Below are 17,404 nucleotides of genomic sequence, written 5' to 3'. Positions count from 1 at the left end.
TGTTCCGAGCAGTGGCGTGAGGCACAGGGTAGGTCTCCACCCATCCAGTGGTGGCTTCCACCATGGTCAGAACGTAGCGCTTGCCTTGGCGTGTCTGGGGCAGTGTGATGTAGTCAATCTGCCAGGTTTCCCCATACTTGTACTTGGACCACCGCCCACCATACCACAGGGGCTTTACTCACTTGCCCTGCTTGATGGCCACACACATCTCACAGTCATGGATGACCTGAGAAATACTGTCCATGGTTAAATCCACCCCTCGGTCTCATGCTCACTTTTAGGTGGCATCTCTGCCCTGATGGCTGAGGCATCATTGGCCCATCAACCTAAGAACAACTCCCCCTTATGTTGCCAGTCTAAGTCTTATCTTTGACACCTCCATTTTTGCTGCCTGATCTACCTGCTCGTTGTTTCAGTGTTCCTCATTAGCCAACTCTTGGGGACATGAGCATCCACATGGTGGACTTTCACAGGTAGCTTCTCTAACTGAGAGGCAATGTCTTTCCACTCATCAGCAGCCCAGATCGGTTTTCCCCCAAGCTGCCAGTTAGCCTTTTTCCACCTTTCCAGCCAGCCCCAAAGAGCATTGGCTACCATCCATGAATCAGTATAAAGATAGAGCTTTGGCCATTTCTGTCTCTCAGCAATGTCCAGGGCCAGCTGAACAGCTTTGAGTTCTGCAAGTTGACTTGATCCACCTTCTCCTTCAGTAGCTTGTCCAACCTGTCGTGTGGGGCTCCATACGGCTGCTTTCCACTTCTGGTTCATCCCTACGATGTGACAGGAACCGTCAGTGAAAAGAGCGTAGCGTGTTTCTTCTGGGGGCAGTTGGTTATAGGGAGGAGCCTTTTACGCACGTGTCACTGGTTCTTGTTCCTCTTCATCATTCTGACCAAAGTTCTCACCTTCTGGCCAGTTTGTAATTATCTCCAAAATCCCAGGGTGATTCAGTTCACCTATACGGGCACACTGTGTGATCAGAGCAATCCATTTACTCCATGTAGCATCAATGGCGTGGTGGGTGGAAGGAACCTTGCCTTTGAACATGCACCCCAGCACCGGTAGTCGGGGTGCCAGGAGGAGTTGTGCTTCCGTGCCAGTCACCTCTGAGGCAGCCTGGACTCCTTCATAGGCAGCCAAGATTTCCTTCTCTGTGGAAGTGTAGTTGGCTTTGGACCCTCTGTAGCTTCAACTCCAAAATCCCAGTGGTCAGCCTCGAGTCTCCCCAGGCATCTTCTGCCAAAGGCTCCAGGACAAGCCATGGTTCCCTGCTGCAGAGTAGAGCATATTCTTTACCTCTGGTCCTGTCCTGGCCGGGCCAAGGGCTACTGCATGAGCGATCTGCTTGATCTGGGCAAAGGCTTGTTGTTGTTCAGGGCCCCAGTGGAACTCATTCTTCTTGCAGGTAACCAGGTAGAGAGGGCTCATGATCTGACTGTATTCGGGAATGTGCATCCTCCAAAAACCTATGGCACCCAGGAAAGCTTCCGTTTCCTTATTGCTAGTTGGTGGGGACATAGCTGTGGTCTTGTTGATGACCTCAGTGGGAATCTGATGCCGTCTGTCTTGGCACTTCACTCCCAGGAACTGGATTTCTTGAGCAGATCCCTTGACTTTTCTCTTCTTAATGGCAAAGCCGGCTTCTAGCAGAATCCTGATGATCCTCTCTCCTTTCTCAAATACTTCCATTGCTGTGTTCCCCCACACAATGATGTCATCCATGTACTGCAGGTGTTCTGGAGCCTCACCCTTTTCCAGTGCAGCCTGGATCAGTCCATGGCAGATGGTGGGGCTGTGCTTCCACCCCTGGGCAGTTGGTTTCAGGTGCACTGCACGCCCCTCCAGGTGAAAGCCAACTGAGGCCTGCATTCTGCTGCCAGAGGAATGGAGACAAACGCATTAGCAATGTCAGCAGTGGAGTACCACTTTGCTGCCTTGGACTCCAGCTTGTACTGGAGTTCCAGCATGTCCAGCACAGCAGCGCTCAGCGGTGGAGTCACTTCATTCAAGCCACAATAGTCCACAGTCAACCTCCATTCTCTGTCAGACCTGTGCACAGGCCAAGTGGGGCTGTTGAAGGGTGAGTGAGTTTTGCTGACCACTCCTTGGCTCTCCAGCTCTTGGATCATCTTATGGATGGGCATCACAGCATCTCGAGTGGTTCTTGTACTGTCGTCGATGCACTATGGAAGTGGCAATTGGCACCTATTGCTCTTCTCCCGTCAGGACTCCTACTGCAGATGGATTCTCAGACAGTCCAGGCAAGGTGTTCAGTTGCTGCATGCCCTCTGTCACTACAGCTGCTATCCCAAATGCCCACTTGAGTCGTTTTGGGTCTTTGAAATACCCACTTCGGAGGAAGTCTATGCCCAAAATACATGGGGCCTCTGGGCCAGTCACAATAGGATGCTTCTTCCACTCATTCCCAGTCAGGCTCACATCAGCTTCCACCAAAGTGAAATCCTGGGATCCCCCTGTCACACCAGCAATAGAAACAGACTCTGTCTCCACATGTCTCGATGGGATTAATGTGCATTGCACAGCAGTATCGACCAAAGCTTTGTACTCTTGTGGTTCCGATGTGCCAGGCCAACGAATCCACTCAGACCAGAAAACACGGTTTTCCCTGGCCTCTACCTGGCTAGAGGCGGGGCCCCTCTAAGCCTTCTTATCTTTCTTTCCCTGGGCATATGTCTTGGATGTTCCTTCAAGGGGATCGGACATGTCATCATCATCATACCTGGCAGTTCGGCTATGGGCAACTGGAGCTGCTTTCCTTCTGGTGGCTTCCTTCAGTTCATGCACCCGTTGTGCCAGAGCAGCAGTAGATTTTCCATCCCATTTCTTCATGTTTTCTCCACAATCACGCAGGTAGAACCACAGCTCAGCTCGTGGGGTGTACCTTCTCTTGCCATCGGGGTAACATCTGTGTTGGCTACCAGAACCTCTGATCTGTACTGCTGAGATTTGGAGAAGGTCTTCTTTAATCTCCTCTCTGAACTTCTTATGATTCTCCTCTATCTTGTCCTCTAATTTCTGCAGACATGTTTCTACTGCTGCAATTCTGGCATGTGTTGGGCCATGCACAGCATCTACATATGCTCAGAGCTTCATTGCCATATCCAGCACAGTCTCATCCCTCTCATCCCACTTCATTATGGCTAAGGCAGAAGCATATTCATGTGGCACAAGTCATACAAGTTTCCGCCACATCACAGACGTGCATGGTACCAAGTCTGGGTTCCTAGTTGTTACATCATCTGAGAAGATAATCTTTGCCACTGCCATTTCTCTCAGGTGTTGGATCCCTTGCTTTATGGTCTTCCACTGGGTTTGTTGCATATAGAGATCATCTGCACAGGTATCTTTGTGCTACATTTTCCAAGACCCGTGCCCAGAGACTGTGTGGAGTAGTCCCCGTCATCATTCCTTGGTCGATGACAGGATCCTGTGACAGGGATCCCAAATACCTTGCTTCAGTGCCATCCAGAATTGTAGCCTCACCTGCAGCATCCCAGAGACGGACCAGCCAACTAATTATGGATTCATCAGGTCATTAGGTGTAATCCTTCTGTAGGCCACAAAGGTCCTTCAGAGAAAAGGACTCAATATTGGCTTCTGATCTTGCGCCTGCTGGTTTGACTCCTGATTTTATGTCAGGAGGCATTGAGGGTCCTTCTCCTGCTGCATCATCATCATCATCATCATCCACTGGTTGATCGGTCTTGTCCATGCATTTCCCACTTCTAGTGCTGGTAGCAACAGCCATTGGTTGAGGCTTATTGTCTGGTTTAGCTGCTGGCTTAGGCTCACTATCTGGTTTAGCTGCTGGCTTTGAACCTGGGCTGTTGGCTGTAGCCTGACTGGGATAGCTGATTTATCTCCCTGCCCCCCTGCCTCTGTCTGCTACCCAACAGTATCTAACAGAGTGGGATAAGCATAGGCCAGGGCCCAGCTTATTGCAATGAGCCTTTTCTCTTTAGAATGATCATGGCACTTTGTTTTTAGGTATTTCCCCACCTCAGCTGGGTTCTGAATTTGTTCCCGTGGAAAATCCCAGTCTACAGGATCAGAATATTCCTTCAGGGTTTAGCCTGTATTTTCCCATTCTCCACACCACTTAGGATTTTTCACGCCTGCATCTGCTTCTGGGACAAGGGTCTCACCAACTCCTCTGGATATCTCAGCCCTCATTCTAGAGAAGCTGCAGACCATATAGAGGAAGCTTGATTAAATACCAGATTAAATACCAGAAAGATGGTCTCTTTAACATTCAGGGGAAACTGAACATTCTCAAAAAGTGGCATAACAGATTCAAAGGAGAAGAAGGAAAGGAAAGGCTGGAAAGCCTCATTCCCTGCTCCTCCTCTAACAAACTGGGTGCAATTACTAATAAATTCCCAAAACATACTACTGGAACTGGGATGCAGGGTAGGACGAAGAAACCATAAACCATAAATATCATAAACAGACTCCAGTATCTTTGTAAATGCCCTATAAATCATTATCACCAAGGCCTGCACAACAGCTATTCCAATCCGTGCCGCACTACCATAAAAATTATGGGTTATGGACAATAATCCTAGTGACCAGAAAGGTATTGAAACCTCAAAAAGCTCTAGAGACCAGAACCACGTGAAGGCCTCCACCCCAAGAGACATTAGGAATTCAAGCAACATGGCTACTGACTGCTTTAACTTACTAGAGAGTGAGCACAACCAACATACAATCAATAGAGCTTTTTTCCACCTTCTTGAGCCATGCATTGGGCACCAATAGATGTATTTGTCCTGGTTCAGAGCAAATTTGGAAGAGAATCCCAAAGGGGCTCCAGTAGCAAAGCAGATTAAATCAGCCCCTTCCCCCAACCGGTCCTGGAGAAAATACCTCCTTGGAGAAAGGTGGAAAAACCTGTTTATTAAACAATAAAACCCCTTGCCGCTCCAAAAGAGATGACTGAGAAACTGAGAAAGTCCCCTCCCTGGGTTGCAGCTCAGCTCACTAAGTCTCTGATCAGTCCCTCTGGTGCTGGAAATGTCGCAGGCCAGGCCTGGCCCAGTGGCCACAGATGTAGCTGCTGGTGCTCTTCTGGTGTTCAGTCCAGAGCAGGTTTGAACAGCTCCAAAGAAAAGGGGAAAAAACCCACAGTCCAGGGAACTTCTTTGTCTCCTTTGCCTCAGCTAGCTAAACTAACTAAAAGCAAAAGAGAGCTCTGTCCCGCTGTCTGTCCATCCACAGACAACACAGTCCAGAGCAGGAATGTGGAGAAGTGAGTGCAGTGTCTGAAAAAAACCTGCCTCTTCTTCTCTCCCCCTTCACTCTCTGGAACAAGTCTTAAAGGTGTACAACTTATTATTCAGCATAAACAGAATGAGACAATTGGGGATAAAAGCATCATTTAGTCAACCCACGACACCCACCCATTACTTACTTTTTTCTTACTTTCCCAAGCTTGCTGACAAACTTGCTGAGTCCTGATGACTCTTCTTCTTGTATCTCTTTCAAGGATATACCAACCCAATTTCTGAATATGTCCATTATTCATTGTTTGTGCATGTGTCCATTGTCCATTAGTACAAGCAGGCTGGATTGTGCTTTGGCTGAATATGGGCATTGTCTAACAAAAACTCCTCAATCTGCAAAAACTCTCAATATGTAACCATACTGAGATGACTGGAACCACACAGGAACAACCAGGACCATGCTGAGGAGAACTGGGACCACACTGCAGGTAACTGGCAGTGAGTGAGACCATGCTGGGAGGGACTGGGATCATATGGGGAGTGACTGGGACTATACCAGGGACAACTGAGTTCAATTGGGACCATACTGGGAGTGTCTGTAACCATAGGGGAGTGATGGAAGCACACTGGGAACAGCTGGGCCCATGCTAGGACCAACTGGGATGACTCTGAGAGGGACTGGAATGATGGAGGGATTGACTGGGAGCAACTGGAATGATGCTGAAAGCAACTGGGAAGAAGTGGGAGTGACTGAGAACAAGCTGGAAGCAACTGGGATAAACTAGGAGAGACAGGGAGACACTAGGATCATACTGGAGGCTACTGGGGTCATGCTGGCATTGACAGGGAGCAACTGGGATAACACTGGGGGCACTGAAATCGTACTGGGAGTGTCTGAGAGCAACTGGAATTAGACTGCAAGTGACTGGGATCATACTGGGAGTGGCTACAATCATACAGGGATCAGAGTGGGTGTGATTGGACCCTGACTGGGGGTTACTGGGAGTTACCAGGCCCATGCTGGGAGCCAACAGGGGACATAATTAGAGGAACTGGGAGCAACTGGGATAAAACAGGGGGCAAGTGAACCACCCTAAGGTAACTGGGAGTGCCTGGCAATGACTATGAGAATGTTCAGGGCAACTGGGATATACTGGGAGTGTCTGAGCCCATATGGGTGGTGACTGGGACCAGACTAGGAGCCACTGGGAATGTGCTGGGGGAACTGGAAACACGCTGGGGGCAAGTGGGAAGGACTAGGGACCTGGTGGGAGAGACTGGGATCATACTGGGAGTGCCTAGGACTATGCTAGGGACAACTGGGAGAACTGGGAACACACTAGATGAAATTGGGAAGAACTGGGACTGTGCTGGGATCAAATTGCATCATCATAGGGAATGACTGGGAGGGACTGGGCTCATACTGGGAGCAGCCACTGCTGGCCCTGGGACCCTCCAAAAACACCTCCTGGGGAACCCGGATGTCCCCCCGAGGGCCATCTGTGGCTCGGCTTTGGAGCCCTGCCAGCTCCAAACTTCCCCTGAAAAAAATCCCAAACCCAGGCACCCCCCAGCAGGTTTGGGCCGAGCTCCCCCTTCCCCGGGCACCTGCAGGATGGGGGGTGATGCTCCCAGGGCTGCGGCGACTCCAGGGTTCCCTCTCCCCTTCTCCAGCTGCTTCTGCTGCCGCTCAGCCTCTTCCTCCTCCTCCTCCCCTGTTCCCGAAGGTCGAACCGTGAGGGGAAAGGGGACAGGGAAAGGGTGGAACCATGAGGGGAAAAGGGGCAGGGAAAGGGCGGAACCGTGAGGAGAAAGGGGACAGGGAAAGGGTGGAACCATGAGGGGAAAGGGGGCAGGGAAAGGGCGGGAACCCTGAGGGAAAAGGGGCAGGCTCAGGCCAAGGGCGGCAACTGTGAGGGGGCGCTCTGCAAACAGAACTGCAACGGACTGAACATGAACGGGAGAGAAAGCAGTAAGTCTGAGAGTTTTATTTGCTATCAAATACATCCCACACACCCTGCCCCACACAATCCCCGTCCAATCGCTCCTACGCTCCCATCCCATCCTATCGCTCCCAAATTGGGATCCCATTTCTCCCATCTCCTTCCAACCCCATCTCACCCTGGTACCTGTGGAATGGAGTCAGTTTGGCATAGGATTGAGATTTTGAGGTGGGAACAAGCAATTTGAGGTAGGATTGAGCCCTTTTGTGTTAAGATTGACCTGTTTTCAGTATGATTTGAGTGGTTTTGAGGTGAAAGATTGATCCCTCTTCACTTTTGGACTGCAAAGAGATGGAAAAGACAAGAAAATTAAGGCCAAACCAAAAGAATAAGAAGCCAGGTGTGTTCCCAACATGGATCACAGGGAAAGTGGGTCACCAGGGCTGTGCCCCAAGTGCCTCCTCCAGTGGGGGATGGAGCTGGAGCAGAGCACGAAGCTCTTCCTGCACTCAGGGCACTAGCAGGGCTTCCCTTATCGGTGGCTGTATTGGTGTCGGGTCAAATGAGAGCTCTGTGAGAAGCTCTTCGCACATTCTCTACACTTGTAGGGTCTCTCCCCTGTGTGGATGCGCCGGTGGGTGATGAGTTGGCAGTTGTACTTAAATCCCTTCCCACACTCAGGGCAGAAGAGGGTCCTCTCCTCTGTGTGACTCAGATTGTGCAGGAGGAGATGGGAGTTGAACCGAAATCTATTCCCACACTCGGAACACTCGTAAGGCCTCTCCCTAGTGTGGATCTTTTGGTGCCTGATCAGGGTGTCATGGTCCCTAAAGCTCTTCCCACATTCCCCATACTCGTAGGGTCGTTCCCCAGTGTGGATCCTCTGGTGCTTGATCAGGTCAGAGCTCCCGCTGAAGCTCTTCCCACACTCCCCACACTCATGGGGCTGTTCCCCAGTGTGGGTTCTCTGGTGGCTGATCAGGCTGGAGCTCTGCCTGAAGCTCTGTCCACACTCCCTACACTCGTAGGGCCTCTCCCCAGTGTGGGTCCTCTGGTGGCTGGTCAGGTGGGAGCTCCGGCTGAAGCTCATCCCACACTCCCCACACTCGAACGGCCATTCCCCAGTGTGGGTCCTCTGGTGCTCAATGAGCTTATAGTTCCACCTGAAGCTCTTCCCACACTCCACACATGTGTGGGGCTTCTCCCCATCATGGAGCTGTTCATGGAGCACCAGCTCAGAGCTCTGGCTTGATCTCTGGCCGCCTTCCCAGCCCAGGCTGGCTCTTTCCTCCTCAGATCCCTGCCAGCTGCATTTGCAGCCCCTCCTCGTGCGGCATCTCCGGCGCTTTTCCTCCCCGTTGGCTTCCTGCGCCATGGAGCCGCTCAAAATGGCTTCTTCCACCAGGTTCTGCTGCGGGCATTTGTTCCCCCTGCTCTCCATGCTCAGCTCCTGCTCTGGGGGAGGAAGGACAAGGACAGGATGGGATTTGCGTCTGTGCCACAGGCAAGGGCAAGGAGATTCCCCGCAGGGCTGAGCTGCAGCCAGGGCCATACTGGGCTGGGCTACGGAGCAGCACAGAGGGGAAAGGGGCACTGACTTCCTCCTCACCTGCTTCAGTGTCCCAGGGCATCTTCCTCACAGACTCCCAGGGGTTGGCAATGGGAAATCCTGGTTTGGGGAAAACAAGGGATGAGCATATTGAGTTTGAAGGTCCCTCTGCCCAAGTCCATCTCTACCAGTCACCGGCCATCTGTACTTCACAAAAACCTTCCAAACACCCAGATTCAGCCCTGGAAAAGCCTCCCAGGAGTTCCCTGTCCCTGGTCCCTCCCTTTGGGTGTTCAAGGGTTCCCCCCGTCCCAGCTGCAGGGGGTCACACTTAGATTGGGGGTCCCCCTTCTCCTCGGTGCCCGCCCTGCCAAGGCTGCTGGCAGTCCCAGCGATCCCAAAAGCTCCCCCCTCTTCGCTCTCCCCATTTCGGGATGCCGGGGCTGTTTGGGCTCCCGGGCTCCCTTCTCCCCTCATTCTCTGCTCGGGGCTGCAGCGGCTCCAAGGAGTCCCCCCTGCCCCTCTCCAGGCTCTTGAGGCTCCCGCCCATGGCGGCGCTCCCCCCTCTCTGGGCTCCCCACTTTGGGCTCCTGCGGCACACAGGGCTCTGCTCCTCCAGGCTGCCTCTGCCGGCAGCCGCCACCAGCACCCGCCGATGTCCCCCCAAGGGGCCTTTTCCGCTCAGCCTTGGACTGCTTCATTCTCCAAACATCCCCCAAAAAACCCAACTGGGAGCAACTGGGAGTGTCTGGGAACATGCTGGAGGGAACTGGGCTATACTGGGACATACTGGGAGGGTGTAATGGGAGGGACTGGAACAAATGAGGGTGAAAGAGAGCAACTGGAACCATGTGGAGCACAACTGGCTCTTACTGGCAGGGACTGGGAGCACAGTGGGGCCATCTTTGGATCATACTGGAAGGGACTGGACTAATATAAGAAAACCCTCAAAAACTCCAGAGATACACCAAAAATCCCAGTGGAACTCACCAAAATTTTATAAAACTCCCAAAAATTTCAATAAATTCCCCCCCAAAACCCCCACAACCCCAACAAAACACCCCAAATCCAAAACCCCCCAAATCAACAAAACCCCCCAAAATCACATAAGCATCTCTAAACCCAATAATTCTCCCAAAAACCCCCAATAATTCCCCTTAAATTCCTAACAAAATCCCCCAAAGCCCAAAAAAGCCACCCTGAAATTCTCAAACAGCCTCGCAAAACCCCAAAATCCCCACAAATCCCCCCAGAACCTGCCAGACTCAGTGGGGCTGTCCTGGATCAGGGGGCACCGGCCGGTGGAACAGCAGCCACTTCAGGGGGCCCTCAGAGCTTTTTGGGGAGGGGGCACCATGGGAGACCCTCCAAAAACGGGGGGGGGGGGGGGGGGGGGGAGGAACCCCTGCGGTGCCCCCTCCCCCTGAAACCCCCAGACCTTGGTTCAGGGTGGGCCTGGGACCCCCCGGGACCCCCAATTCTCCCCCGAGACCTCTCCAGGAACCCCAAACCCCCCAGAGTCCCCCAGGGTTGGCCTAGAATCACCCTGGACCCCCAAACCCTCTCCAAGACCCCCAAAACTCCCCAGGACTCTCAGACCCCCCCATTTCCCTCCAAAATTCACCCCAGAGCTACCTGAAACCCCCCCTGTGAAAAATGCATGTATTTTATGATTGGCTTTTTGCAAATATTAAAATGAATATTATATGTGTTGTGTTAGAAAGAAATGCTGTATTAATTCTCTTAAGTACTATGTTAAATATAGTTTTAGGTTATAAAAATTGTTAAAACAGAAACTATGCTATGTAAGATGCTTTGTTTAACAGAAAGGGCTTGCAGCGAGATAGCAGCCACAGGACACCTAAATCTTTCAGAGAAAGGGAATTTATTGCCTTCTTATCAGAAGAAATGAACTTCTTCCCACCTTGGAGGCGCTGTTAGGATTAGAAGGAAGAAGCTGACACTGACCAGACAGAATCCTGTGTTTGAATGGAATTTATGCATCATGTATGAAGTGTATGAATATGCAACGGGCTATTGTTCTTAATGGTTAGTCCTTTGTTAGCAGGGGTCTTTTTTGGGCTCGTGATGCCCAGAAAAAGGTACCCGGACGTCCATAATTCTTTGTTTTTATTATCTCGTATTGTCCTAATTCAATTTGTCCAAATTGCTATTACTCTAATTGTGTTACTATTTTTATAACCATATTTTTTACTTTTAAATTTTGAAAACAACCGATTGGCGTTCTTCACAATTTGGTAGCAGAGGATGGTTGCTAACACCTCGCTGCCTGTGCTTTAGGAGAGTCAGAGTGGGGAAGGCACGCCCTGCCCTATTTGGCAGCCTCGCTTTGTTTCCCCTGAAGTGACCGACAGACGCAGGTTACGATCTGTGGACAAAAGGAGGCAATATAACAGAGAGAAGGAAAAAAAAGGCTCCCTACAACTGCGGTAATTGGTCCCCTAAGTGTAGTAGTGCGCACGAAGAACCCGGGAAGGAAAAAGGATTGGTAAGTATTTCTCGGGCGGGGGGCAGGTACAGGGAGGGGATGAATGTGTGTGAATGAGAGGCAGGCTGGTTGTCCCAGACCTGCCAAGTGAGTGAGGAGTCTCCCATGCTGCGTTTTCCTCTTTTCGCGAGAAAAGCGGCCAGTAAAGAGACAAAGCGAGTGATAAGAGAGTGAAAGAACCCCCCGGGGTGACTGGGACTGGGTCTCAGGGAGGGGTTGGACCCCTCGGAGGTAGGCAGCAAGGTTTCCTCACCCAATCCACTAGGAAACGGGACAGGAGGGGCCCCTAAAACCTGCTGGGTTGAGGGATTTATATTCTAAGAGCATCCAAGAGCAGGGTTGAGCAGAATTCTGTCGGAGTGAGGATATGCCCAAGAACACTCAGGGTGGGACAACACAACTAGATTGAGGGATTAAAATTTTACCCAACAGCATCCGGGGTTGGACAACACAGCTAGACTGAGGGAAAAATTTTTGCCCAACAAGATCCAGGGTTGAACAACACAGCCAGATTGAGGGATAAAAAATGCCCAAGAACATCCAGGGTTGGACAACACAGCAAAACAAATTAAATGCCCAAGAGCATCTGTAGTTGTACCACACCGCTGGGTTGAGGGACAGAAAATGCCCAAGAGCATCTGGGGTTGAACAACACAGCTGAATTTAGGGAAAAATACCCAAGAGCATCTGGGGTTGGACAACATGGCAGGACTGAGGGAATAATTGCCCCAGAGCATTTTGGCTTGGATAACACAGCTGGGTTGAGGGATATCCAATAGCACCGAGACTGGCCAGTAACACCTAAACTTGTAATAGGTGATGTGAAAGTAAAAGGTACCTTATTGTTGTTTTGTGGTGTGTGTGAGTGAGACCCACACAAAGTCAGCCTCAACTTCCCAGGCAGGTGGGAAGGGGGAGGCAGTGGAAAGAGGAGTGAGTGACCTGCACACCAGGCTGTAGCTCCCGGGTAGGTGGGGGCTTCTGGGCCGAAGAGGAGTGAGTGACCTGCGAACCAAGCTGGCGTTCCCTGGGTGTGTGAGGGGGCCGTAGCTGAAGAGTGTGAAGGACATGCAGACAGCCTCACAGGGGAACGGACGCCAGAGGCAGCAGAGTCAGGCCCTTCTCGGGGGCCTGGTGACACTGAGACCTGGAGGTCAACCCCAGAGCGAAAGAGGGGGCCACAAGGACCTGTGATTTTCTAGCAATAAGGATCCACTTTCTGTCTTGAGAGTGTGAAGGAATATGTGAAAGTGAATGAGAAATAAAAGTGAGTGAATGTAGATGAATGAAAGTATAGGTAATGTCGATTGTGCATTTTAAGCCTTACCATATCTCCTTGGAGGGAGGTGGATTGTATTGACAAGCAGTGTGAGAAAAAGGGGTTTTTTTGGGTGTAAGTAGTTGAAAGAAAAGTGGTATTTAAGTTGTTAGTAAAAAGTTGTCGTGGGGTGACAGCCTTCAGCCTTTATCCCCATATCGTGTGTTGTGTCTGGCAGCTGTGCCTTCCACCCCCCCCCCCCCGGCCATCTTGCTGTGGCCGGATGGGGAAGAGGGGGGGGGGTGTGGGGTGTGCCCAGGCACTTTTGCTTTGGGCTTTTGCTGCTTGGCTTGGCTAGCCACTTGCTTGCTTGCTTGCTTGCTTGCTTTCTGCTTTTTTTTTGCGCTGGTTTTTTTTCTTTTTTTCCCTTTTCTTTTGTTCTCTCTTTCTTACCCTCCCCTGAAGATACTGGACCGGCTCCGGATCTGGCCTGAGAGCTCCAGGACACCCGAAGCCTGCGACAGAAGCTCGGCGCCCTCACAACACAGTCTGGTCCCTTTTCTTTTCTTGTGTTGGGGAGTGTTCTTTTTGTTATTTGTAAATAAATAGGTTTTGTTTTCCACTTTGCTCCTCCGAGGAATTCCTTCCCGAACCCGGTGTTGGGGGAGGGGTGGTTGGAGGTTTGTTCTGTTTGGGGGGGGGCTCCCTTTTTGAGATTTCCCCCTAATTTGTCCTAAACTAGGACAGTATACTTTTTGGTGCGTTGGCCGGGAAAGTCGGAGGCCAAAAAGAGTGGAAAAAAAACCTATAACAATAATATTTTGGTTTTGGTTGTTTTGTGGGCATATTGGTGATTCATAATGTCATTTGGAGTGGAAGCTTGCCGGTTTTTCTGGTCCCTAGGGGCTTTTGAAGTTTTAATACCTTTGTGGTCCCTAGGGTTATTTCCTTACCCCAAAATAGCTCTGATGTTGTCCCTAATAAGTAGCTTTTGTAAGCGGGGGGCACTAACCAGAATAATCATTGTGCTGGCCTTATGTGTGATGATGTGTCGGATAACAATGCTGGACTTTATTTCAGGAATGTATGGATTGTTGTCATGGCTGTGTACTCAGTTTGTTTGGGGAGAAGAAGAGGAAGGGGCTTTTCAGCCTTTGTCTTCCTTCTTCTCCTACAAATTGTTGACATCTCTATTAGAAAATACTGACTTTCCCCTGAGTTTGAAAGAAACCATCTTTCTGGCATTTAATTTATTAAGCCTTGTCTATACTGTCTGGAGTGTATATAAAATGAAAGCTGAGATTTCTAGAGGGGTTAGAGAGACTCCTGATTCAGGAGTAAAACAAAGCAGGAAAAATCTTGACTGGAGTGGGAAATGGGAGGATATGGGCCAGACTTTAAAGGAATTTTCTGATCCTATAGACTGGGACTTTCCATCTGATCAAATTCAGAATCCAGTCGAGCTGGCAAAGTATTTGAGGGAGAAGTGCCATGGTAATACTAAGGAAGAAAGGATTACTGCAGTGAGCTGGGCCTTGGCGTTTGTTTACCATACTCTGCTAGATACTGTGGAGCAGCAGATAGCAGAAAGGGAACAGGGAGATAAGTTAGTTACTATCCCAGTGACTCAGGCTGCAGCTAACATCCCAGGCTCCAGGCTAGCAGCTGAATCAGACAATAGGCCCCAAACCATGGCTGTTGCAGCTAATACAAGAGGTGGAAAGTGTAAAGGCAAGACCGATCGGAAGGTGGAGGATGATGACGATGATGCAGAAGAAGGACCCTCACCAAAATCAGAGGCCACATCAAGGCGCACAGAATCTGGAGCCAATATTGACTCCTTTTCTCTGAAGGACCTCAGAGGCCTAAGAAAGGATTACAGCCGACAACCTGACGAATCTATTATTAGTTGGTTAGTCCGCCTTTGGGATGCTGCAGGGGAGGTTACGATTTTGGATGGTACTGAAGTGAGGCATTTGGGATCCCTGTCACATGATCCTGCCATCGATCAAGGTGTGATGAGGGGGGCTAACCCTCACAGCCTCTGGGAACGGGTCCTAAGAAGCGTAGCAGAACGGTACCTGTGTACGGATGATCTCTATATGCAGCAGACACGGTGGAAGACCATAGAACAGGGGATCCAACGCCTGAGAGAGATGGCGGTCGCAGAGCTCATTTTCTCAGATGACACAACAACTAGGAATCCGGACCTGGTACCATGCACTCCGATAATGTGGAGGAAACTTGTGCGACTTGGGCCACCTGAATACGCTTCTGCCCTAGCAATAATGAAGTGAGATGATACATATGAGACTGTGCTCGATATGGCAAAGAAGCTTCGAGCGTACGCAGATGCTGTGCATGGCCCAACTCATGCCAGAATTGCAGCAGTGGAAACCCGACTGCAGAAACTAGAAGACAAAATAGAGGAGAATCATAAGAAACTCCGGGAAGAGATTAAGGAGGACCTTATTCAAATCTCAGCCGTACAAATTAGAAGCCCTGGTGTCCAACGCCGGCGCTCCTTTGATGGGGAGAGAAGGTACATCCCACGGGCTGAGTTATGGTTTTTCCTGCGTGAGTCTGGAGAAGACATGAGGAGATGGGATGGAAAACCCACCGCTGTTTTGGCACAACGGGTGCGTGATTTGAAGAAAAGAGAAAGTATAACCAAAAAGATAGCAGCTCCGGTCGCTCGTAGCCGAGATGTTAAGTATGACGATGACGATGACATGTCCGATCCCCTTGAAGGAACTTCCAAGGCATATGCCCAAGGAAAGAAGGACAATCTGGCTTAGAGGGGCCCTGCCTCCAGCCAGGAAGAGGCACGGGAGAACCGGGTTTTTTGGAAGGTGTGGATCAGATGGCCTGGCACATCAGAGCCACAAGACTATGAAGCATTGGTTGACACTGGATCACAATGTACCTTAATGCCATCGGAACACGTGGGGACAGAACCTGTTTCCATTGCTGGAGTGACGGGGGGATCACAACAGTTGACTTTGTTGGAAGCTGAGGTGAGCTTGACTGGGAAGGAGTGGCAGGAACATCCGATTGTGACTGGTCCAGAGGCTCCGTGTATTTTGGGCATAGACTTCCTCCGGAATGGCTACTACAAAGATCCTAAGGGATTCAGGTGGGCTTTTGGAATAGCTGCAGTGGAGATAGAGGGTATTAAACAATTGAATACCTTGTCTGGACTATCAGAGAACCCATCTGCAGTAGGACTCTTGAAGGTAGAGGAGCAGCGAGTGCCAATTGCCACCTCAACAGTGCATCGCAGGCAGTACCGGACGAATCGAGATGCCGTGATCCCCATCCACAAGATGATTCGAGAGCTGGAGAGCCAAGGGGTGGTCAGTAAAACCCACTCACCCTTTAACAGCCCTATCTGGCCCGTGCAAAAATCTGACGGAGAATGGAGATTGACTGTAGACTATCGTGCCTTGAATGAAGTGACTCCACCACTGAGTGCGGCTGTACCGGACATACTGGAACTGCAGTACGAGCTGGAGTCCAAGGCAGCAAAGTGGTACGCGACCATTGATATAGCTAACGCGTTTTTCTCCATCCCTCTGGCAGCAGAATGCAGGCCTCAGTTTGCTTTTACATGGAGGGGAGTGCAGTATACCTGGAACCGATTGCCCCAGGGGTGGAAACACAGTCCTACCATCTGTCATGGACTGATCCAGGCTGCACTAGAAGAGGGTGAGGCTCCAGAACATTTACAATATATTGATGATATCATTGTTTGGGGGAACACGGCAATAGAAGTGTTCGAAAAAGGAGAGAAGATAATTCATATTCTCCTGGATGCCGGATTTGCCATTAAGAAGAGCAAAGTCAAGGGACCTGCCCGAGAAATTCAGTTCTTGGGGGTGAAGTGGCAAGATGGACGGCGTCAGATTCCTGCGGATGTTATTAACAAAATCACTGCTATGTCCCCACCAACTGATAAGAAGGAGACACAGGCTTTCTTAGGTGCTATAGGTTTCTGGAGGATGCACATCCCTGAGTATAGTCAGATTGTGAGACCCCTTTATTTGGTTACCCGCAAGAAGAACGACTTCCATTGGGGCCCTGAGCAGCAGCAAGCTTTCGTCCAGATCAAGCAGGAGATCGCTCATGCTGTAGCCCTTGGTCCAGTCAGGACAGGACCAGATGTGAAGAACGTGCTCTACTCTGCAGCTGGGAGCCATGGTCTGTCCTGGAGCCTTTGGCAAAAGCTACCTGGCGAGACCAGAGGCCGACCATTGGGATTTTGGAGTAGGAGCTACAGGGGGTCTGAAGATAACTATACTCCAACAGAAAAGGAAATCTTGGCCGCCTATGAAGGAGTCCAAGCTGCCTCGGAGGTGATTGGTACAGAGGCACAACTCCTTCTCGCACCCCGACTACCGGTGCTGGGATGGATGTTCAGAGGAAAGGTTCCCTCTACCCACCATGCCACCAGTGCTACTTGGAGTAAGTGGATTGCCCTCAATACGCAGCGCGCTCGAATTGGGAAGTTAAATCGCCCTGGGATTCTAGAAATAATTACAAATTGGCCCGAAGGTGAAAGCTTTAGTGTCGCAGATGAGGAGCCAGAGCCAGTGACCCGGGTTGAGGAAGCTCCGCCATACAATCAGTTGCCAGTAGAAGAAACACGTTACGCCCTATTCACTGATGGTTCTTGTCGTGTCATAGGGATGAAACGGAGGTGGAAAGCAGCTGTATGGAGTCCCACTCGACGGGTTGCAGAGGCTACTGAAGGAGAGGGTGAATCCAGTCAATTTGCTGAAATCAAAGCTATTCAACTGGCCTTAGGTATTGCAGAGAGAGAGAAGTGGCCAAGGCTCTATTTGTATACCGATTCTTGGATGGCAGCCAACGCTCTATGGGGATGGCTGAAGAGATGGAAGG

The 17,404-nt window shown here is 50.5% G+C and overlaps 1 protein-coding gene across 1 annotated transcript in view; it reads right to left on the bottom strand.

The window, feature by feature from the left end:
* Positions 1 to 17,404, bottom strand: part of LOC141731337 (uncharacterized) — a 306,819-nt gene that overhangs the window by 248,479 nt on the left and 40,936 nt on the right. The window contains exon 4 of the mRNA XM_074555956.1: positions 7,778 to 8,493. Coding sequence (XP_074412057.1) covers positions 7,778 to 8,493 — 716 coding nt within the window. The remainder of the gene's footprint in view (positions 1 to 7,777; positions 8,494 to 17,404) is intronic.

The sequence above is a fragment of the Zonotrichia albicollis genome, chromosome 20 (genome assembly GCF_047830755.1).
Source record: "Zonotrichia albicollis isolate bZonAlb1 chromosome 20, bZonAlb1.hap1, whole genome shotgun sequence".
In the NCBI taxonomy this organism is placed as follows: domain Eukaryota; kingdom Metazoa; phylum Chordata; class Aves; order Passeriformes; family Passerellidae; genus Zonotrichia; species Zonotrichia albicollis.
The sequence above is the reverse complement of the archived record's forward strand: the minus strand, read 5'-3'. Positions and strand labels throughout refer to the sequence as shown.